This window comes from Harpegnathos saltator, unplaced genomic scaffold (genome assembly GCF_003227715.2).
Source record: "Harpegnathos saltator strain DR-91 unplaced genomic scaffold, Hsal_v8.6 scaffold515, whole genome shotgun sequence".
Taxonomy (NCBI): domain Eukaryota; kingdom Metazoa; phylum Arthropoda; class Insecta; order Hymenoptera; family Formicidae; genus Harpegnathos; species Harpegnathos saltator.
The window spans coordinates 325,044-347,904 of record NW_020230333.1 but is presented as its reverse complement, the minus strand read 5'-3'; the positions used below and the strand labels follow the sequence as shown (position 1 = coordinate 347,904).

The window sequence follows — 22,861 nt, the reverse complement described above, 5'->3', positions numbered from 1 at the left end:
CGGGATTGCGGCCTGGTCTCCCAGGCCCCGGCCGTTCGCTTAAGGGCCCGATAGCGATTTAATCGAATTATGAAGCTTTTTTTCGTATTGCCGCCGCAACCGAGGACCATTACGACACACTCGGCGACCAAAACACGCACGGGGCGAGTCCGTGTGCATTCGAAAAAACCGCCGCAGCCGATATTGTTATGAAGATAGCGGCCATCGGTAACTCGATTAACTCGGAGTATCCCTTACACGAAACGTCGATTATTCCATTACCGCGCTTATCCGGGGTATCGATCGCGCTGGAAAGGATACGACTGCGCGACGATCGCGCGATGTACGTTCGTGCGAGCGTATAATGCGCTGTATAATGATGAGGTGTGCAACCGAAATTCCATTCGCGCGCAGCGTAAACATGCGGACGGATACCGAAATATACGTTCGCCCGATAAGCCTTTAACACAATTCTCGTTGCGGCTCTGGTCGAGTTTCAGAGCGAAGCTCCGCTTGACGCCTCTGATCTGTTAGGCGACAATTCATTTGATCGTAGATACATTACAATTACGAAATTTCACACGGACAATACAATAATATACAAGTACTAAATTTAGATCAAACGCGTCTAATGTCGTCGAATTTCGAGTCGATGTCAATTGTGCGTCTAATTCGAGCAGAGAAGCGAGAAGAGAAAAAGAATACACTCGTAAATCCGCGGAAAATTATGAGAAGCTCGCGTTAATAAAGGAGAGGAACTCGACCTTGCAAAAAATTGTCAACAACACAGACACTTGATGTCTCCGTCACTTTTCTTTACCTTTACTTATCTCTATATTATATAATTGTTATATAGTATAATATTCCTGTGTTTGTCGAGACGATGAGGAAAGGAAATGACATTATTTGCGCATACAGCGATACATCGCGCAATCAATCATTTGCAATAATCTTTTACTCATTCCGACTTGAGAAATAGGAAATAGTCATATTGAGAAATAGAAAACTGTCATAAAACATCGACTGGTGGCAATAATATTATCTTAAAGTCACGTTGTGGTAAATGGTAAATAAACGAGATCAGACTTCAAAATATAAATGTGTAGATGTATAACTTCGAAAGATCACATTGATTTATAGAGGGTTAAACTGTACTATAACGCGTGCAAGTTTGGTGAACAGTCGCGCAAAACGCAGCTTTGATAGATATGAATGAACCGCAATGGAAATCTTAGCTGTGAAAAAGTTTCACGACATTGACCTATTTCGTTGTGTCTGTCGATGCGGAAAAAACATACGTGTTTACGAATTTGTGAAGTACTTGGGTCAAGTCAGGTTATCGATGTTGTTTCTCTCATATCGATCTATTTCCTTTCTCATGCTGCATGTTCGCTGCTCAACGAACCCAGCGCTTCGCAACGTAATCAGTCTTGCTATCGAGCCAGGATTATCGAAGCTTCATACTGGTGAAGATCTCTGCTCATCCATAAATCGAATCTATCGAAGAGAGAGAGAGAGAGAGAGAGAGAGAGAGAGGGAGAGCAATATTTTACGCCAGTAATGATTCGTTTGATAATTTCACAATTCTATCGTGTCCTAAGATATACGGGAAGAGAAGTGACTTTCCAAAGGAGATTAGAGTGATGAAGTTGCGCCAGGAGAGTGTTGAAACGACCGTGCGTGCCAAAGAATTGTAGAGGATCTTTAGTAAGAAACAAGTAACGTGTATGTATATGTATATATATATATATATTTTTTTTTTTCCACCGTAAATGTGCAGCAACATACAGATTCTTGTTCTCATTTCGATGTACAGACACGTGAATTGTAAATCTGTAGAAAAGGATACAAAGATGCGACACGATGAGAAAAGAAACGCATATGCCTTTGTTCGTTAAAGGCCTCGTAATATTTACAGTGTCGTATTAAGAATCAGGAAAGTGTCGTGCAGTTTATCTAAATAAACGCAATCGAATGTTATTCGAGAATTCCTTTGATCAATGTCTCCTTCAATGATATCGACGGGGACAGCAGTCGCGCAAGTAAACAAATACTTTTTATCAGTTGCTCTGCATTAGATATGCGTCAAACGGAGTAGCAATAGCGCTCGATGGTTTAACCACATTTACACACTCGATATTCTGAGTATTTTCATTCAGATAATTACTACGACACATTACTCGCACAACATTAACTGCCTGATGTATGGATATGTTGATTATGATTCCTTAATTACGTATCGATCGGAAAGTTCGAAGTTTCGTATCTCACCCGAAAGTCGCACCGTATACATATTTGTAAAAATAATTCATTCGGATCTTGCGCCTATGTTAATTGTCTCTGTTTCAGCCTTAAAGTGAAAGTGGTAGATATTGTTCGTATCTTTGCGTTCTAATATACCATCTATTCTGTATCTGAGATACACGGACTCTCGATGTTCCAAGGCACCACGTACTTTCCGACGTAATTAATTGGAAAATTATAGGCGATTTGACCGATTCGACAGTATATCATCCTATTTGTCGAGCAATAAGTATAAAACAAATAACATACACAGTCTTCTTTAATGTCTTAATCTCTTGATTACCTGATTACCATTCCTCAATTGATATTGAACCCGACGTTGCAGCTCTCACAAAAGTATCTCATCAAAGTACTTGAAGATAAATTGCATCATAAAACAAACAGTAAAAAAGAGAAAGGGAAACCGAAAAGACAATAAAACAATAAAGGGAATTTCAGGGGCACAAAATGACAAAATACAGAGATGATTCGTTGAAAAATTATATTTTTCCATTCTGGCACGAATCGTAAACACAACATAATTTATAAATTAACGTACACAATCGTCATCATCATCATCATCATCATCATCATCATCATAATCATCCGCATTACACCGTCGTCATCATCATCATCATCATCATCATCATCATCATCATCATCATCATCATCATGCATAATAATAATCATCATCATAATCGTGATTATCATCACCATCATTAATAATTTACACAAATTCTCGTGTTTTATTTATCGTTACAAAAGATGCTTTCGTTCGGGAGTCGCGAGATCAAAATCTCTTCGGAGACAAGCTTTTTCTATGCCTTGTAGGACGGAGAAAGGAGAGATGAGCTTGAGATTCAAAGTAGTTGTTCTCGATATCGTTCGAGTCGCAAAGATGCGCAACAGATGCGCGAATATCGCGAGCATCGCGCATTGCGCTGAGCTTTATCCTGGCAATTGCTGGCGAATTTCGGTCCGCGTATGAAATTGATACCTTCCCCCCTTTCTCTCTTTCTTTTCCGGTCCCGGGGGATGGAACAGCTAGGACGAATGGATAAGACGAAGAATTTGACAGAATGGCGAGGAAGGGAGAAAGGGAGGACGTAAAGAACGGAGGACGCGCGAGGACAAAGTAGAAGCTTGACTCATGAACGGGATAACAAAATAAATAATAGAAGCATTAAACATGATTAATTACTTAACAACGTAACTCTAGAGAGATAATAATAATATTATATTAATAATAATCTAATAAAATAATTAATAATATTAATAATAATAATAATAATAATAATAATAATAATAATAATAGAAATAATAATAGTCATACAAATGGCTACTTGTTAATAATTACAAGAACAGGTTGTCTGGCACGGCGATCGCTTAACTGCCCGAAGATACATCGAACGTGATCGTTCCTTCCCTACATCCTTTCTTTACCTTAATTTACTACGGACTTATTACGCAAGAGATTCTGTCAGTTTAAGGCTGAATCCGGTGCGAGGGACAACGCGCCGAGTCAGAGGTTCCGACACTCTCGCTGTTGTAACCACGCAAAAATGGAAAAAAAAGAAAATGAAAAAAAAAAAAGGGAAATAAAAAGAACGAAAAGGGACGCGTCCGCGAGATGATCGACGCGTCGAACGCTGCATGGCACTTGAATTAATCGTACAAGTTGTAAACAAGTAAATGCACGACCCGACACTATCCACTCGCGACCCTGGAGTATATACGTATAATTGAGCGATTCGACATTTATTCTAAACAAATGATTAAATTCACTTCATTAACCTATGAGTATTAATTACATGCATTGGAATTATTTCTCCGCTGCCTTGAGAAAAAAAAAAAAAAAGAAAATTAGCGCAATGCACACCCGCAAGACTTGCTCTGAAATTAATAAGGAATAAATTGACAATAAAGCAACTGGACGCGTACGAGTAATGTTTTAGCTTTTTTTTCCCAAACGTACTGCTACCACAAATGAATAAAATAATTTCTGAAGATGTGTGAGACACGTGTGCATACGCGTGTGTATTACGCGTGCGAGAGCGAAGATTCTCAATCTAAAATATTAAATTAACAGTAACTGAGTCACGTTGCCTGAGACACGTCAGATACGAATACCTGCACGCGATCTGCACCAACTACGATTACTAAATATTCCATCAAATCTCGTCCTTCGCTTCGAAAGCACCAGACACGACTGGCAAAGGATCAGCAAGTGATCTATTCGAGCTAGTTCTTAAACCAACCAATCGCGCGTTGCCACGCGTCGATCACGATGCACAGCCACGATCACGATCACGAGGATGCAGGACGAGACACGAGTGTCCTCCCCTCTGATTCGACGATCCTCCCTCGCGCATCGCACCGTATCGGCGTACCGGCTTTCGAAGCAATCGTTCGATCGAGGGGGCAAGTGAAATGGCAAGCAGAGAGCGACAATACTTTCTCCTTAATAGCTACTTACTCGTCCCATTCCTCTGAAAACGCTTATAATCGGTAGGTAATTAGAAAAAACCTCGATATACAAAAATACAGATATACATACCTATGTATGCGCGCATGTTGCGCAAGTCGCAAAGACTGTGTGTGTATGTGTATGTGTGTGTGTGTGTGTGTGTGTGTGTCAGCGTGCCGCTGACAACTCGTCGCGACTTTCTTTATCCGGGCGAGGAGAGACACAGGGTGGGAACCAGTACATACGCGAGTATAGGGTAAGGAGAACCAAGGACGCGAAACGGTCGAGGCTGATTAAGCTCGAGTATCATGTCGGCGCGTGCTGCTCAGCGAGTCACCATATGACTATCGTAAAACTATCGTGGAATTGACGTTTCCGAAATGAGAGAGACGAACTTGTTCGCCGGGGCCGAGCGAACGGGCCGGTGCGACAGTAACAAGTGCTGTCGCGACTTGAGCACGAGAGAGAGAGAGAGAGAGAGAGAGAGAGAGAGAGAGAGAGAGAGAGAGAGAGGAGAAGAGAAAAAGAGAAAAGTAGAGAATATATTTCCCACATCATTTGTACTAATATAAATATTACAAAATAAGGAGAGTACGATTGCGTCATGACGCGAGCACCTTGTAGCTACAACGCCACTCCCTGCGCGCGCAGGCTCTGCCATATTTCACCAATTTCCGACGCTTATCGTTATTTACCATCGACAGTTTTATCCTCTTTTTCATCTTCAGCCAGCCCTTATTTCCTTCTCTTCCCTCTCGTCGAGCTAACCCTCCTTTCACCGACACTCATCCACGAGGATAGCGCAGGGAGCATTGTTAAATTATGCCATTAACACGCCGCAACGTACATTTCGCGTGCGCGGTGACGTTGGATCGACGTCAGCATTCGCCGTCCGAATCGCCGCTTCGTTCGTTCGTTCGTTCGTTCGTTCGTTCGTTCGTTCGTTCGTTTGTTCCCTCGCTCGCTCGGCCCGACGACGACTTTATCCGCGCGGAGATCACGAACGGAGTATACCTTAAGGATTGTCTTCGTCGATTCACAGCGCAAAGATACCCGTCGGATTCGCCCTTCTTCGCTTAAGCACCACAACCAGTTCCGATTAATCGCGCCGCAACAACCGTCGCCGCCACCACCGCCACCATCGCTCGCCCACTCTATCCCCGTTTTCCACAGGAAAACGCCGAAAATTCCCCGAAGCCACCGTGTCTCGTTCGAGGTGTCTCTCCCAAGACACTCCCTTACAGTGAGAGCGATCGCGTCTCGACATCTCGACATTCGTTCCTCCGTAACGAATTGACATTGTTCTTTCAAGTGGCGTGTAATCAACGGTAATTTTAGACGCGAGACGTTCCGACAAACGAACAATTTTCCGTTTGCAATCCGCGACTTTTCGCAAAATCGCACTTGCAGTGCGTGTATGTATAAAAAAATATCATTCTCTTCTTCTCCTATCGGCGTGCGGCGCGAATAATTACAATCATAATAGTTACAATAATAGAAAACGCAATAATAGTATCAATAATGTTACTCACTAATTAACGTTACTTCTATACGCTTTATTATGCTTTAACGTCGAGTTACCCATTTTTTCTCTTTCTCCCCCTTTCCTCTCTCTCTTTCTCTCTCTCACTGCAGGTACGGTCACGTTTCCTCTTTTCGTTTCCTGTTTTTTTTTCCTCCTTTATAACGCTCCTTCCATTTCATCGTCGCAACTGTCGACTTTTCGATCCCGTACTGACGAAAAAGTCGACGTGTACAGCCCGTTGCGACCATCACATTTACAAAACTATTAATACATCATCGCTTCGCGAAGAGCTTCCCCTTCTCATCAAGGGAAGAAGTTTTGTCTCAACAATTGTTTTTCTATCTTCAAGTAACAACAACTTGAGCAGGTTTCGGGCGAATCGACGACGAGGCTGCCAATGGCGACTCGCTACTTACTGATATAGACACGTAGAGAAAAGTATTGGCGGTAAATAAGCTCGACGAGAGGAGCGACTCTTCACGCCGCTCCACTTGGTCCTGAATAATCGATGTCTCGTCTGCCGCCGAGATTCACCGGCAAAGTCACTATATCACATTCACGCACGTCGCCAATAATGTTTCTCCGTAACGCGAATTGAGCTCGACCGACGGATATGTTCTTTCTCTCTCTCCCTCATTTCATTCTTTCTCTCCCCTATTTCATTCTCTCTCTCCCTCCCTCTCTCCCTCTCTCTCTCTCTCTCTCTCTCTCTCTCTCTCTCTTTCTCTCTCCAAGCGTCACAACCGTACGGACTACACAGCGGAATTCGACGGACTCATTTTTACGATGTATTTCGCGGTGTCTACTTTAACTCGTCTCGATATTAGCGAGACATATGCATATCGAGTATATGCAGAAGTATATTATTAAGTATACGCGAAAATTGATAAAAATATACGCGCGACATATATAAATACGCGTATTTAGATATGTATTATAAGCGCGGGCCTAATGAATTCGCGCATTCGCCAACTGTACGAAAAAGTACGGCGGAGAAGAGAGAAATCCACGACAGGACTCGGAGTTTTTTGGATTCTTCGCTAGAGAGGGAGAGGGGGGGGGAGAGAGAGAGAGAGATTCCGATATGCGGATTTTTTATAATTTCGCCGGATGATGTAACAGCGCCGGAGAGGCAAAGAGGGCGAAAGAAGGGGAGTGGCCCAAGGCGCTTAAATACGCGCGTAGATCGCGTGTTCGAAAGGTTGCGTCGAGAATTTTGGCACGTGTGTTCGCGTCGTCAACGGGTCATGTTTCGCGATCGACTCGCCGCGGCTAACGTCGAAGGGAGTCCCCGCGCGGAGATAACAGCTCGCGAGAGATACGACAGCTTATGTATACAGGTTCATCGGAGAGTTCGCAGCGAGCGCGGTAAAGTACGGTCCGGCCCTCTGACACCGGAGCCGTAAGCACCGATTTTCCGCACATCCGTCGTGCACCGCGCTGCGCCTGCCGGGAGCGCGGCCGGGGCAGGAATGCTTTTTCGCTTGTGCGCCTTAACTTTATGCATCGAGAGGAAAATAAGAGGAGCCGAGAGTGGCGATATGTGCGTTACGCTTTCTGCAACGACAAACAGTCGTGGAATGTCCGAAAACAGTTTACACGTGACTACCGCGTGTGCGCGTCAAAAAGTGAGTGAATAACCGCGAGGAAGAAAGAGAAGAGGTTGAAGTGAGAGCGAAAGGACGTAGATTTGCAGCGAGAGACGCTCGCTGATCAATTTGATAATTTGAATCTCCATTTTCTCGAAATCGATCGCGCGCGCGCGCACACGGGCCCATTTCCGTAAAACGACGCTGTTGTCGGACCGTTCTGCGACCGATCGCTGCCGTCGTGATAACGAGAGCCGTGATGACGAAAGCCGTTTAGAGCAAGAAATTTCGACTGACAAGAGTACGCGAGTCGTAGAAGCGGAATCAATCGGAAACGGGGCTCAAAGGAGTACAATAATACTGTTTAGCACTCTAGCTCGCTGTTGGCGATACGAAGAGATAACCCCTCTGTGGAGATCTGGAGAATCGTCGAACGAGAAAATCGAATTGTTCCTTGGCTTTTTGTTCTTTTCTTACAAATAAAACGATATAATACTTACGGAAGTTCGGCTCTTCCATTCGTCCGTTCAGTTTTATTCCACGATGAATCCGACGCACCTCGCAAATTCAACTCTTTCGCTGGCGAGAATGTGTGCGAACAAAAAGTCTACGAATGCGAATTTACGCACAAGTATCGAAATGTGTCGCGTACGAATGAAAATTTTTAGTGATTTCGTAGACAAGTCTAATGAATGTCACGGTGGTTACGATGCTTACGATGTAGATATATATATATATATACGCGTGCAATAGATAATTATTTACAAGACTGAAAAGGGAAGCTTTGGAACACTTTCTCGAGAGCACGTCATTGGCGAAAGAGTGAAATCGCAGCGTCTCGATACTCCTCAGTCCTCAGACTCGTGATGAAACGCAAACTCCTCGCAAACTGCGAATCTCGACAGCGAAACAAATCCCCCCGTCCACCGATCCGACTCTCTCTCTCTCGCTCTCTTTGTGTGTGTGTGTGTGCGTGTGTGTGTGTGTGTGTTTCCGTCTGTCCGTCGGAAGTAATTCCTAACGTTCGAGAGCTGTCAAGCGGCGACCTCGTTCCCTCCTCGTAGCGTTGCCGCGGTGGTTCGACCGAGGCTGCTCGTGGCTTCCCTCGTGGCGGCGGATCCTCGCTCGATCTTACCGCGATGTCCTCGTCGGGGCCTCGAGTCGGAGCACAGCCAGTGTCATCCGGCCGGCCGTCGTCATTCGGCCTTGATGACTGGCGAGGGTGCGGCGGCCATGTTCTGGCCAAAGGTGGGGCACTCCTCGCCAGCGAGCAGACCAGGCTCGGTCTTCGGAGTGGGCCCCTCCGCGCACCTATTGTGAGTCTTGAGATGCCTAGTGATCATGTCCCTGCGGCAAGCAGCGTAGGCGCACTGCGGGCACTTGTACGGTTTCTCACCGGTGTGCGTCCGCTGATGGGTGCTGAGGTGATCGGATCTGCTGAATACCTGCCGGCAGACCCGGCAGGTATACGGCTTGACGCCGGTGTGAAGTCTCATGTGCCTCGTAAGCATGTCCGAACGGGCGAAACTCCTCTGACAGACGTCGCAGAGGTACGCCTTGGCGGACGCGTCGTGCAGACCTTGTCTGCGATGCCTGGACGCCATGTGCTTCGCTAGACGATCGTGGAGACTGAACATCTGTCCGCACTCCGGGCACACGTAAGCCACGTCTGCGCCCGGGGCCATTTCCTCGACCACCGGTAGCACCTCCAGGTTGTACCGCACCGCGACGGTCTCCTTCGTGGTCGGCGAGGCGACGTCGCCCCTGACCACAGGCACACTGACCGAGCCTCGCGTCACGATACCGGGTGGCAAGAGCTGCAGCGCCGGCGACCTGGCGGCGGCGGCGGCCGCCGCCGCCGCAGCCGCCGCCGCCGCCGCCGCTGTCTGCATGAGGTTCTTCATGGACAAGTCCAACGGCGACTCCTGAGGGCTCGTGCCGTCGCTCTCGAGAGAGCCGCTGCGCGGCGGGTGGCCGACGACGACGGAAGAGGCGGTGGACGAAGAGGCGGGCACCCGTTCGTCCCCCCACCTCGGCACGACATCCGAGTCGGAGTGACTGCGACCGCGGAACGTGTCGCTCGACGACAGGTACTTGGTGTTCATGTACTGCTCGAATATGCTGCTGTACGCGCCGCATATACTGCTGTAGGACGAGAAAGCGGGCCGCGACAACGGTGGTGTCTGCAACGACGTCGCCGACGGCAACATCATCGACGTGAGCGACTGCTGCGACGAGCACTGGGCGCACATGCAATCGGGGTACCTCGGTGCCGATAATCGGTGGTTGTTCTGGTAGGGCGAGTAACGGTGTCGATGATGGTGATGATGGTACGAGTAACGGTACGGTCGATGGGGGTGGGGGTGGGGGTGGGGGTGGTGGTGGTGGTGATGGTGATGGTGGTGGGGTTGCGCGCCGCTCTCGTTCGCCGGGTCCTCCTCCGTCGACGACGTCACCGAGTCCGCGTCCTTCAGCCTCAGGGACAGCTGGCCCAGGCCGATCATGGAGGTGGTGTCCGCGGCCGATCGCGAAGACGACGACCTGGGCGAGCCGAAAATGTCCTCCTCTTCGGACGCGGGCGCGCTACCCTCGAACTTGAGCACCTCGCCTTCGGACGGTGAGCTCCGGTGGGCCTGCAGCGTGTCCACCACCTGCTCGAGCCGCCTCCGCTTCTTGCGCGGGTTCCGGTGGTTGCGGTTGGCCGTCGCCGCGAGGGTGTTGTTGTTCGTGCAAGACGGCGGTGGCGGCTTGGCCGGACCCGGGGGCGCGGCTGCGGCGTCCTCCACGGCGCTCTCGGCCATCGTCATCGAGGATGCGCGGCACCCGCCGCCTGGGCCCCTTATGCCACCTACGACACCCTCGACTACCACCGTGCTACCTCCCACTTCGTCCTGAAACAGAGCAACGATCAACGTGATCGTGAGCGTGATAACGAATCGGAAGAATGTTACCGGCGCCGGCGCCGGTAATATATCTGTCGTGCGCGGCTTTTCTTTTCTTTTCTTTTCTTTTCTTTTCTTTTCTTTCGCTTTCCTTTCCAGCGCGCAGCTGTTTGGAACATAGCCGGGTGAAAGCTATCGCGCGTGCGCGCGTCTGTGTGAAATTGACTTTTCAAATCGTATTGTAGAAATTCTCGTGAAAAACTCGTCGTTCGCAACCTTGGTCCGATACATGATTGTAAATTCATTCTTCAGCGAAAAATAAAGCTCGATTACAGGCTGCTGCTGGAAAGGAGAACCGCCGGTTTCAATGACATTTCATCGTCATAACGTTGTTGTTAACAACGCCGGATTGCTAATGACAGTAATTGACGTAGTGAGACGTGTGTGTGTGTGTGTGTGTGTGTGTGTGTGTATGTGTGTGTGTGTGTGTGTGTGTGTAGGGGCGAAATGAAGTGCTAATAGGCGGCTTATTCGTAATGATACATGACGTTATTTATAATGATATTAACTGCAATTTTATTCAACGATAATATCGCAATCGAAGGGGTATTAAATTTTAAGTATATATAATCAAATTTATAATATAATCGTCGCGTATTGCAACTTGTTATAATTTATAGCTAGAGCAAATAAGAAGGTTCGTAACAAACACGCTATCCACGCTGAGTCGTGAGCTTGAAACGGTTACAAGAGCTTGAAACAAGGAAAAAGAAAAAAGATAGAACAAAACGACATCAGTAATGTATATTTCCAGATTTCAGGAAATCACTTTAAAAAGGGCTTAATGATACATGTAAAACAAGTAAAATATGACAGTCGTAAAACACTTTATTCTCGCACTTTACTATCACGGCTTATGGTACATGACAAGAAAAAGCGAACGAATCAACGAGCAACGTCATCAGAGTTAAACAAAAAAAATGAAAAAGAAAAGAACCATCAAAGATTTATTACGAGTGCGGCTACATTGTCGGAACGTTCGAATCGCGTTAAAAGCGACTAAACGTCAGTCTGGCGGATCGTTCGCGTAAAAATCTCGCCGTCTTGCCGATCTCGATGAGGAACAGGCGGACAAGGAGGAAGAGAGAGGCAGAGAGAGAGAGAGAGAGAGAGAGGCAGAGAGAGAGAGGCAGAGAGAGAGAGAGAGAGAGAGAGGCACAGAGAGAGAGAGAGAGAGGCAGAGAGAGAGAGAGAGAGGCAGAGAGAGAGGCAGAGAGAGAGAGAGAGAGGCAGAGAGAGAGAGAGAGAGAGAGAGAGAGAGAGAGAGAGAGAGAGAGAGAGAGAGAGAGAGAGAGAGAGAACAGGTATCAGTGACGGTGGCGGCGGTGGCGTGCAAAGTCAGCCAGTCTCGGCCGGCAGGTGTGTACCGCAGACCGAGACTCGTCTCTCGGAACGAGCGGCGATCTCGGAGTAACGGGGGTCTTCTGGAGGTCGAGGGAAACGATGAAAAAGTGGCTACTTGTCGTAACGAGACGCGATTAGAATATTCGTTGCGTTTTTACTTCGCGACGATATCGGCTGTCCATTTGTCATTAGCATCGCCGCCGCCGTTAAGAGCCGAGAAACGATCGTCTCTCTCTTTCTCCCTCGGTCTCTCGGCGAGATCGCGCTTGCTCGATGATGTCGGGCTGATTATCAGCGATAACGACGTCGGCGGAGACAGTGGCACGGTCGTGTTTCGGGCATTTCGCAGCTAACGGAACCTTCTTTCGATGTCCCAAAGAGAGAAAGAAAGAGCGAGATGAGAGGAAACCTCACCCATTTTATAAATATAGGCGACATCCGGACTTGATGACGACGACGACGACGCGATCGCGACGTCGATCGCGAGGAAATTTATCGGAGACGGCGAAGGAGAAGAAGGCCGAGATGAATTAATTCGAGTGTCCATAAAACGCCGACGAGAGTGCTTTCCGGGGAGCTGCGCGTCGAGATCAATCGCGAGCGCCGCAAAGCCGTCTACGAGTCGTCGGGATTCGCGATAACGGAGTGACAGGTGAATAATGATGCGCCGATAAACGACGTCGTCGTCATCGTCCTTCTCGACGCCGACGGAACAAACGTCGAATTTTCGGACGTGCCAGTTCCCACGAAACGGTGGGCGTGCTTGCATGCGCGCGCGCGCGCGCGCGTGTGTGTGTGCGCGCGCGTGCGCGCGGGATCTCTTATTATTTATTTTAATTCGCCGCCAGACCCCCCACACCGCCCGTCTTGTCCAACGTGACAACGGCACTTTGTCATAAGACCGCGAGCGGTGTAACTCGAGAGGTGTATCCCGCTGAATATTTGAAATTTAAATGGCGCGAGCGCGAGCGAGCACGAGCGCATGAATCAACGGCCGTACAGTCGCGATGACTGGCGTTTAAACTCGGCCCTTCTTTTTCGGCGTGGGCGAATTTCCGTTGCCGTTCGGTGTCCACCGTGTCGAGCAGCGTTTGGGACTTATCTCGGGGGCGGGGGACTCCATTTATCGGTCGTCCTTATCCGCGGTTCTCTCATATACGCGAGGCGAGATCCTAAGGATCTCGTGCGGGCTGTGATTAATTGTCCGGGACGCGACCACGCATCTCGGCCGCAATTTTTCGACAAGACGTTTCGACGACAATGTCTGTGGGGAAACTGTCAACAAAGTTTGAGACTGGATGAAATCAGACGTGCTTGGCGCGTTCTTGTCCGTTCAACACCACGATACGATAAATCTTTGGAAGAATAATTGCTTCTTCAGACAGCAGGATAATTAGTGTCGTAGAAGTACAGTGTCGTTCGTCAATACGGCCATTAGTTTAAAAACACACACAAAATGCACACACCAAGTTTCATTACATTATTCGTGCGAGTATAAATTATTGCTTAATTCTAATAATTAGATATACATATGTATATATAAAATCTCCCTGCTATGCATATTTATATTATCACATTACCATATTCAGACGACGGTAGCGCCGACTTATTCGCGCCAACCACTCTGTGATTTGTTTCTTTAAAATAGCAAGGATAATTGGCCAATCGATTTGAACCGAAAGTATGCGCGCCGAGCAAACGCGAGGGAGGGAGGGAGGGAGTGAGTTTCGCGTCAAAGTTGCAATCTTTGTTTTTCACGTGTGCGAGTCGGAAAGTGCACGACTCTTTTCCTCTCGTTCGATTATCTCGAACGAAATCGATGCGTTCTCGCGACCGTTGTTGACGCGACAACAATGACAAGGAGACGACGGTGTCTCGGCGCCACGCGCGCGCATAATCGTGGCTGCGGGTCCGCCCCCTCGGGTCCCTCAATAGCAGCTCGTCACGGTCGTAGAATAGAGATTTTGCTCGGCTTCCTGGAAAAACTGCTGGGACTTCGCATCGCAGACGACCGAAGACGAGCCGCCGTCCAACGGTTTTCCTGCGATTGCGGAGAGCGCGCCTCCACCGCCGTCGCCGTCGCCGTCGCCGCTGCATACCGACGCGTTCGCGACGGGCATTCGCCGTTTCGAGACCGATCTTCGGCGCGCGGCCATGCTGTTGTGTTACTACTACTACTACTACTACTACTACTACTACTATTATACTACTACTACCTCCGGTGAATAATACCGAGAAATCCGTTGACGGAGTGACACGCGAATTCCTGCGGCCCCGCCGCCGATCTGCACCGGCGGCGGCAGAGCGAGCGGAACGCCGCGACGCGACGCGACGCGACGCGACGCGACGTTTAAACGACCCGCGGAGCTGCGTGACTTACTTAATGCGACTGGATCCGCTATTGATTCCAGTCCACGTGCGTCCTTCAACTTTGCACCACGGGGCATTCCCGAGATTCTAGAATAAGGACTCGTCGTCGCGCTGTCGCGCCTTCGTTCGCGCAAAAAACTGCTTTATGCGCTCGAAAGTCTGCTTACGTTGCTCACTTGAGGAGCGGAATGAATATTAACGCACCGTCCATCGATTCTTTTTTTATCGCGACAACGATATGACACTTTTGCGAGACGACATGCGGCAAAAAGGAAGGAGAAAAAAAACAAAAGAAGCACGTGCGCCTGCAACGAGCGCTTGTCCCTCGAGTGTTTGGCTACATGTCCCCTTAACAAAAGTTCTGTTTACATCGTCTATTCATACAGCGCGGCGGATACACTTGGATACGCTCGATTCGCGCTCGGTTGCGAAAGCGCGTCGTCGGAGGAGGAGCGAGAGAGAGAGAGAGAGAGAGAGAGCGACGCGCGACAACCTTCAGGTGGAAAAGCTTCGCTCGCTTCGTGAGAAGAGACATCGTTTCGATCGATCGCGAACTCGCTCTTGTTTGGCGGTCCTCGGCGCGCCCTTTCTTCCTCGCCACAGTGGCTGTCCTTTCATCATTCTCCCCGACGCCCGGCGCCGCTCGCCCTCGCCGGCCAATCGCCAATCGCGAAGGGAGAAAGGGCCTCGATGATCGGTCGTAAAACGTAAAGGGGACTCGTAAACGGAGTGAAAAGATGTCAGAACGTAAATGCCGAGAACAGGTCCCCGAGAGAGAGAGAGAGAGAGAGAGAGAGAGAGAGAGAGAGAGAGAGAGAGAGAGAGAAGGTCCCCGAGAGAGAGAGAGAGAGAGAGAGAGAGAGAGAGAGAGGAGAGAGGACGGTGTGGGCGTACTCATTCGCTACCTCCTGGCCGCGCCGCGCCGCGCCGTCATCGTTTCCTCTCCTCCCTTGCTCCCGCCGTCAGGACCAGCGGAGGAGCGCAGCACCTTTCTGGGACCCTGCCGCGCGCGATTCGATAAGACTCTGGCGGTCTCCGACCGTTCTATCTGCCTCTATCTGCCGTCGTGTCGTCTTTTATACCTTTTTGCGCGAGTTATTAAACCGAACTGCCAAGAGAGCAAGAGGGCCCGCGCGCTGTCGCACGGCAATAATCTGATAATTGCAGTGGCAATAGCAACGGGGAGCCTTCAGAAATCTCTGCTACCGACGGGGCTCGACGACCGCTCGGGATAACTCGGATATGAGAGATCGCGGAAATTCGAGATTCTAAGAGCACTTTGAGCACTTTCAAAAGAGAGAAATTCGCGATGTCGAAACGGAAGCGAGGCTCTGTTACGCGTAGCGCATGCTTGGTTCCTTCTTCTCGGGAGACGGATCGCTCTCTCGATTCGCGGCGACGCGAATTCGCTCGCGCGAGGAGATGTCTGTATCGTGAGAGCTCTTGTTCCAGAGTCGTGCGCGATTCGATACATGCGCGCGCGATGATTCGAGGATATGAATCTGCGAGGGTGACGAGCGAGCGAGCGAGAGAGAGAGAGAGAGAGAGAGAGAGAGAGAAAGACAGAGCGGTGTGAGGATCATCGGTGAAGAATTCCAGCAGGAATGCCCTCGGGGAGGCACCTGTAACAGCGGCTCGACGGGAGAAACAGAACAGGTTGAGACGTGGGCGTGGGTGGAACGCTTGATCTTTCTCTCCTGCACGATCTGCGGCCATATACTGGCCGCTGCGCCGCGCAGCAGCAGCAATGGGTATGGTCAGCGCGCGAGCTTCTACGTCCCCTCGGCGGAGAAATTCCTTCCTGTCGGACAAATCGACGGACGTTCTCAATCTGGCGCTCTCGTCGTTCTCGAGCAGAAGGTGGCAGATATAGTTCTTCCTTTACGACTTTTCACATACACCGCCGCGTAATTCAACTTGCATTGTAGCTTATATAAAATGACGGATACATTGCGCAGTAATGAGAAAGAGTGAAACACAAGTCGCTTGACTCAGAATTACAACGACGCGTCGCACGCGGTTGTGTGGCGGGGACGGGTAAAAGCACAGCGGTTGCACACGCGCGCGCGCTTGACACGGCGGCCATCTTCTCGCCCCGCGAGAACTTCTCGTCGCTCGATGCGTCATCGGCCACTATTTCTGCCCGCCCAAGCGACAATGCGCGCTGTCAAGTGGGACGGAAATAATTGCCGCGCGCAAGGTGCATCCCGGTGCGAATGAGTTCTTCCGCTAGCGAAAATCAGTGCGAGTGCGACTCGCGTCCATCGCTACCGGCGGCCGTCCATCCGGCGGCGTTCCTGCGCGCCTCGGAAGGGAAGAGAGCGGCCTTAGGGCAGACAGGCTCGCCGCGCGCGCGCGCGCGCGCGCGCACGCGGTGGCGGTAGGACTCTGGCGAACTGCTACCAAAAAACCCGAACCGGGCTACCGAAGGGAAGAGCCGGTGGTTGGTATCTATATAGGCTACGAGGTGGTGAAGCGACCGGCCATCGGAGCGTATCTTCCCGCGCGAGGGCGAGGTTCGCAAAAAGAACGGAGGCGGAGGGGGGGGGGAGGGGGAGTAACGTCGGGGGGATGTCGGCGCGGTGGCGGCGGCGGTGGCGCGCGCGAGCGGCGATCGAAGGTCGACGATCTGTCTCGGCGAACGAGCGCTCGTTAACCATTAGGCCTATCTGCGCCGGCCGGCTCGTCTAGGAGACTGACAACGTATATCAAGCCCACGAGAAGCCGCACGCCAGGGAGGAGGACTCGTTCGCCACGCACACTTTTCCGCGGAACGGGTTGCAGAAGCACGCCACTTTCCTCTCGCTCTGCTTCTTTTCTTCCCTCACCACTGCTCTCTTTCCCTGCCTCCGCTCTTTGAGCTTCTTTCTTCGTCGTCGTCGTCGTCGTCGTCTTCTTCTTTCTCTCTCCTTGTCGTCTCGATGAAGCGTTCCCTGATACGGTCGTCGGGCGAGCAGCAGCAAGTCGATGGGCGCGTGAGCAGCGAACGGAGAGCCGTCCGAGTCGCGCGACAGATTTTATCGTCGGTGGAAAATTACGGGTTATCGGAGGGGTGATTAATGACCCCCCGCTGGATATTGGACGGTAATTAAACGCGCGGCAATTTGTGCGCCGTAAGATGCTGCGTGCGCACTCGCGCGCGTCGCGCGACTGACAGGCCAACTAGAGCTGATTTAAAGTTTTACGAGAACGCGCCGCGCTGCTACTCTCAGGCCGCTCTCAGTCTTTTACCTCTTCTTCTCCATCGTCGGCTGTTCCTCCCTCTCCCCTCTCTCTCTCTCTCTCTCTTCTTCTCTCTCCCCCGTCTTTTGCCCCCTGACGAAGACGCTAACGCGCCGCCACGTCTCTTTTTTTTGTGTCGCGTGCGTGCGGCGCGACGCATATAAAGTGTAACGTGATTGCGCGCGCGCGCGAGACGGTGGGCTTTGGTTTTGGGTTTTTAAGGGAAATGAGGCACAGACACGGCTCGTTTTACATTCTGATTCTCTCTTATCGATTCGGCGGCGGAAGCCACGCAAACGATCGCTCGTAAAGAGCGCAAATCGTCATTCGAATGACAACAAGTTCTACAACGATAATTAGCGTCAGTAGACGACGAGCGTCCAAATTTCGATAGTAATTACACAGACAATTAACGTACCGTCGGATGATGACAGCGAAAGCAAACACTTTTTCACGACGCGCTCGTATTCATTTCTTTGCAATTGTCTTCGCAGTATATTCGTTCTTTGATTAAAGATCCTGAAAGATCGCGAGACGTCTTTTCCAGGAGGCGATCGGGCCTCGGGGCTTAAAGATGACGCGCCCTTCGCGGTTTCGCCTTATAGAGCGAATTCGCGTGAGCGACGGGATCGGGGAATCACCACCTCCATTAGATAACTTCCACGAAAAGATGTCATCCGCAGGCACGGTTTTTGCGGCATGCGCGACCGCCGCTGGACGACGACGACGACGACGACGACAACGAGGCGGGACTTGACGCTCATAAGCAGGTACAGAGCGCCGTCGCCGGCCTCGAGACTCTTACGAGGCTAGTTAGCGCGATCCGATTGGCGTGTAATCGATCGCCGGTGTTTCTATAAGGGGACGGCTAGAATCCGCTGTATCACGCTCCGCTGTCGGTGTAGATGCGCGTAGATTTGGTGGTGAAAAATACCAAAGTACAAAGTACTAAAGTCTCCGAAACGACGACGACGACGACGACGACGACGACGACGACGGCGACGACGCGTAGTCGTCGAAACAGCTCGCGCGCTAATTCCACCTGCTTTCGCAGGCCTGTCGCAGCGACGTCCTGAGAGAGTCCTGAGTGTCAAACGGGCCGATGCGCGATCTTTCAGTCAACCGTAACGCATCGCGATGCCACGCTATTCAGTCGACATTAAGGCAACGTTCGTTTGAACGGGCGCATAATCCGATTACCTCTCTCTCTCTCTCTCTCTCTCTCTCTCTCTCTCTCTCTCTCCTTCTCTCGTTCGGCCGCGTCATTTTCCCGGCGCCCGCCGTTCGCATTTCACTTCACGACGCGCGCGCCGCGTCGTGTCTCCTCTCTACCTGGCCGCCGCCATCGCGCGCGTTCTATTACGGCCGCATAAACGCTCGATACTCCCTCGTCTCATTTTCCGAGAGGCGCAGAGGCATCTAGATATATCTAGATGCCGCGGGAGCCAACTCGTTCCCGCGAGACGTTATTATTTAAGCCTCTCCGGCTCCTTCTCGCTCCCGACTCGGCTCGTTCGCGGCAAGGAGACGACGACGACGACGACGACAACGACGACAACGATGACGATCGAAGAGAGGAGCCGAACGACGAGTCTGAAAATACGCTCCTGAAATTATCGTTATCCGTCGAGGGATCTCCGCGGTGGAGATTGTCGAGTCGTTAGTCAGTCGGCCGCGGTCTCGAGGTCCTCTCCGTGAACCGAAAGAGAGAGAGAGAGAGAGAGAGAGAGAGAGAGAGAGAGAGAGAGAGAGAGAGAGAGAGAGAGAGAGAGAGAGAGAGAGAGAGAGAGAGAGAGAGAGAGAGAGGCGCACTGGTAATTAAACTCTCGCGCGACTTTGCCGTCGTTCGTTGGCCGGCGTCGTTGGCTTTTTACGGTTTGCACCTTGCACGCCAAGCCGTACCACACACCGCACCACATCGCAACGGGAAGGAGAAAGAGAAAGAGAAACAGCAAGATGCGACGCGTATGGGCCAGCGTAAAACTGGCCGGTAATCATTAACGACCTAGCACTCTCGACGAAAACCAAAGAGAGCCGCGGCGCACCTGAACAAGTTTACACGTGCACGCGGGATGTCCCAGAGAACCGCAATCATAATGAACGCACGACGGAGATTCTTTAATAAATTCGCGATCGACTCCTCGTTAGGGAGTTCTCTTAATAAAGAAAAAAAGGAAAAAAAAATGAGGAAGAAGAAGAAAGAAAAAACCACCATTCGCAGCGGCATCTCAACATTTGGCAGCAAATGTCGTATCGAAATGATCTGGGGGGGAAAAAAAAGAAAAAAAAAAAAAAAAAGAAAAAAAGATAAAAATAGACGCATCCTTAATAAAGCCGCAGCCAATTTGCTCGACGGATACGGCTCAATTAACGTTAAAAGACGTTGCACGACGTTGCTCAACAAAGAGGCCATACGTGGTGGGATCTCTGACGAAATTGAGCGAGTGGCGGACGCTAATTTCGAAAATGGAGCTGCGCCCTGAATCGCCATGCATATTCAATTTGTTTCGATACACGGATGGCTAGTTAGAGCAAGATCGATCGCGCGTCGGCCGAGCCGAAGCGAAGCGAGCCGCCGTACGAAGAGATGCAAATCACAAATTTATCTAATTAATAATACAGATCGAATTAAGCTCGATATTCAAGCGGCGCGTATCGCCGGCGGACGAGAAATTGGTGGATCTGCGACCACTGGCTTGTCGCGGCCGAATTTGAATGTGTAATGAAATGAAAATGACCGGGGAAGCCGCAGGGCACGTTGCGACCATTTAAAGTGTACATCCGCGATGACGGGCAGCATCGTGACGTACAGATCGGCAAACAGATAGCCGATTCATTTAACATTTGCTCTCCTGGTCGCCGCCGCCCGCCGTTGCTTCGTTGCTTCGTTTGCCAGTCGATTCCTTTGCGTCACGGCGCTAAAGTGTTCCGCGAACTCATAACATTGACAACGGTGGCAACAGCATCGTTTATAACGGCGCGAGCGCGAGCGAGCACTCGCGCGATTTATCGCGCGCGTCACTTTGGTACGCGAGCCGTAAACATCGAAAAGTACCTGCTACTGAATCGCATAAAGTGCCTCGCGAATAGAACGAGAACAAACGTCGCGGTTAGCTTCTCGCCGCGCGCGGGTGCGTTGAAAATAGTAACAACGAAAAGGAAAAACTTTACTAGCGGCCGTGCGTAAAATCGTGAAACATTGATTCTTTAGGAGAACATGTAGGTGTGCGCGCGCGCGATATCCTTGTACAATGTGCGAGAAAGTATCACACCTCGTGCGTCTGATCAGACTGGGAGATCAAGTCTGCCCGAGGCTACTTGAATACGCGCATTCAGATGAAACGAGCGAGGCTGAAAGCGGCCGAACTAAAATCGCCGATTTATTCTCGACTCTTGCGCAGATTGTGAAGTTTTGCGGAAAAGTTCATCCAGAGATTTCTTCCATTAGATTTCAATTTACCGACGACAAATAACAAAGGGATTATTCCAAAAACGTTGCGTCACATACGTTCCAAACAGGTTCAAGCATCCGCGCAATTGCGAGTCAGACTCGCGTAAATGGCGCGGAGGAGCTCGTGTGATCTGGCCGATGTAATGAAACAGCTCGAAGGGATGCGCGCAAAGCTGTCTCGATGCCGCAGCGTAAGAGTCATAGCGCCGCAGTGCAGCAGGACTGCAGACTCCCAGAAATGTAGCGCAGTGCGCGGCGCTCGTATGCCGTCACACGGGGCTATCGGCGCGCGCGCGCGCGCGCGCGGGATAGGTGCCCCTGCGAAAAGAATGCGTGGAAGGAAATTTGCCGAGAAAATATAAAAAGAAAATAAATAAATAAATAAATAAATAAACCGGACGACCGGAGTCGGCGAGCGATCTGCGCGGGATGCGCGCGCGGCTACGGCAATTTCCGCGAGCGGGTAGCAATTATTATCGGACTGGCAAAGTACAAACGTGCGCTCGTACTCGCGAGGGAAGAGCGAGCCTGGGTTTATCGCGGTAATTATACTTTAGCCTTAACGATAATATCTGATAAAAGCGATAAGAAGGGAAAGTTTACGAGGCAACGGTCGGCGCGGCATTTCTGACGCGCTGGCAGTCGCTGTAACGTCGCTCATAGGCAGATAGTTTTGTATGGTGAATCGCGCTCGTTGGCGCGATCATCATCGATAAGGTGCGCGCGGCGCAGGGCGGCGTGCGCGCTCGCACGCGAAAATAATCGGCCGGTCCGGAAAGCGCCGATGACTAAGTCGGCATGAATTTTACGAGGCGCCGCGCTCCGCTTGATACGCGCGCGAGAACGATCTTCAGCGCGGAATTTCTCAAACCGGACCGGGGTACGCGCACGCGCGTACGAGCGAACGCGCGAGACCGGTTTTCGGAATAATTGTCGCTTTCCTATTTGGAGCCGTGTGTTGATTAGAAATTCCCTGTCCACTTCAGAGAGTGCACCGCGATATTCTTTAAACCAGCTCCCCCTCCCCCCCCTCTACACTCTCTACACAATGTATACAATAGTAACTAAATCTTTAAATCTAACGAGCAATTATTATATAAATAAATTATTATATAAATAAATTATTATATAATAAATTGACTTGACATTTTAGCACTGGAGTGGAAAGCGAAAGCATTATAGCGACAGAAATGTACGAACGGAATATATTTGAAAGCGTTACCCTGAAGAACGCCGTTTCAAGTTTCAGTGCTTTTCTTTTAATACAATGCACCGCGACAGTCTGTTATGCGTGTAATTAGACCGGCCCTGGGTATAGTCGAAGCGTATACACGCGTACGCGGATACGGCCAGTCCTGACCGCGGCATTCGTATGGCGGACGTTATCGCGGTAATTGCGGGTTAATTCGAGGCTGGCAGGCGACAGTGTACAAGGCGTGGGCGATTCCTTAAGCCTGTCTCGTTTTGTCGTTTCGCGTAGCTGCACGCAACCGTTCCCCGAATGACAGAGACGTCTGATAGGCTCTCTCTCTCTGTCTCTCTCTCTCTCTCTCTCTCTCGGGATCTCCGTCTAGCGCACGTCGGACATATTTTACGCTTCGTCGCGCAAGACCGACGATTGTCCGAGTAATAATTTACATGGGAATCAGGCGCGCGCGACTCTAGAGGCTCGCTCATAATAGTCGGATT

The 22,861-nt window shown here is 50.2% G+C and overlaps 1 protein-coding gene across 1 annotated transcript in view; it reads right to left on the bottom strand.

Moving 5' to 3' along the window:
• Positions 1–4,869: 4,869 nt before the first annotated feature.
• Positions 4,870–22,861, bottom strand: part of klu (zinc finger protein klumpfuss) — a 165,440-nt gene continuing 147,448 nt past the window's right edge. The window contains exon 4 of the mRNA XM_025302822.1: positions 4,870–10,734. Coding sequence (XP_025158607.1) covers positions 9,040–10,734 — 1,695 coding nt within the window. The 3' untranslated portion in view covers positions 4,870–9,039. The remainder of the gene's footprint in view (positions 10,735–22,861) is intronic.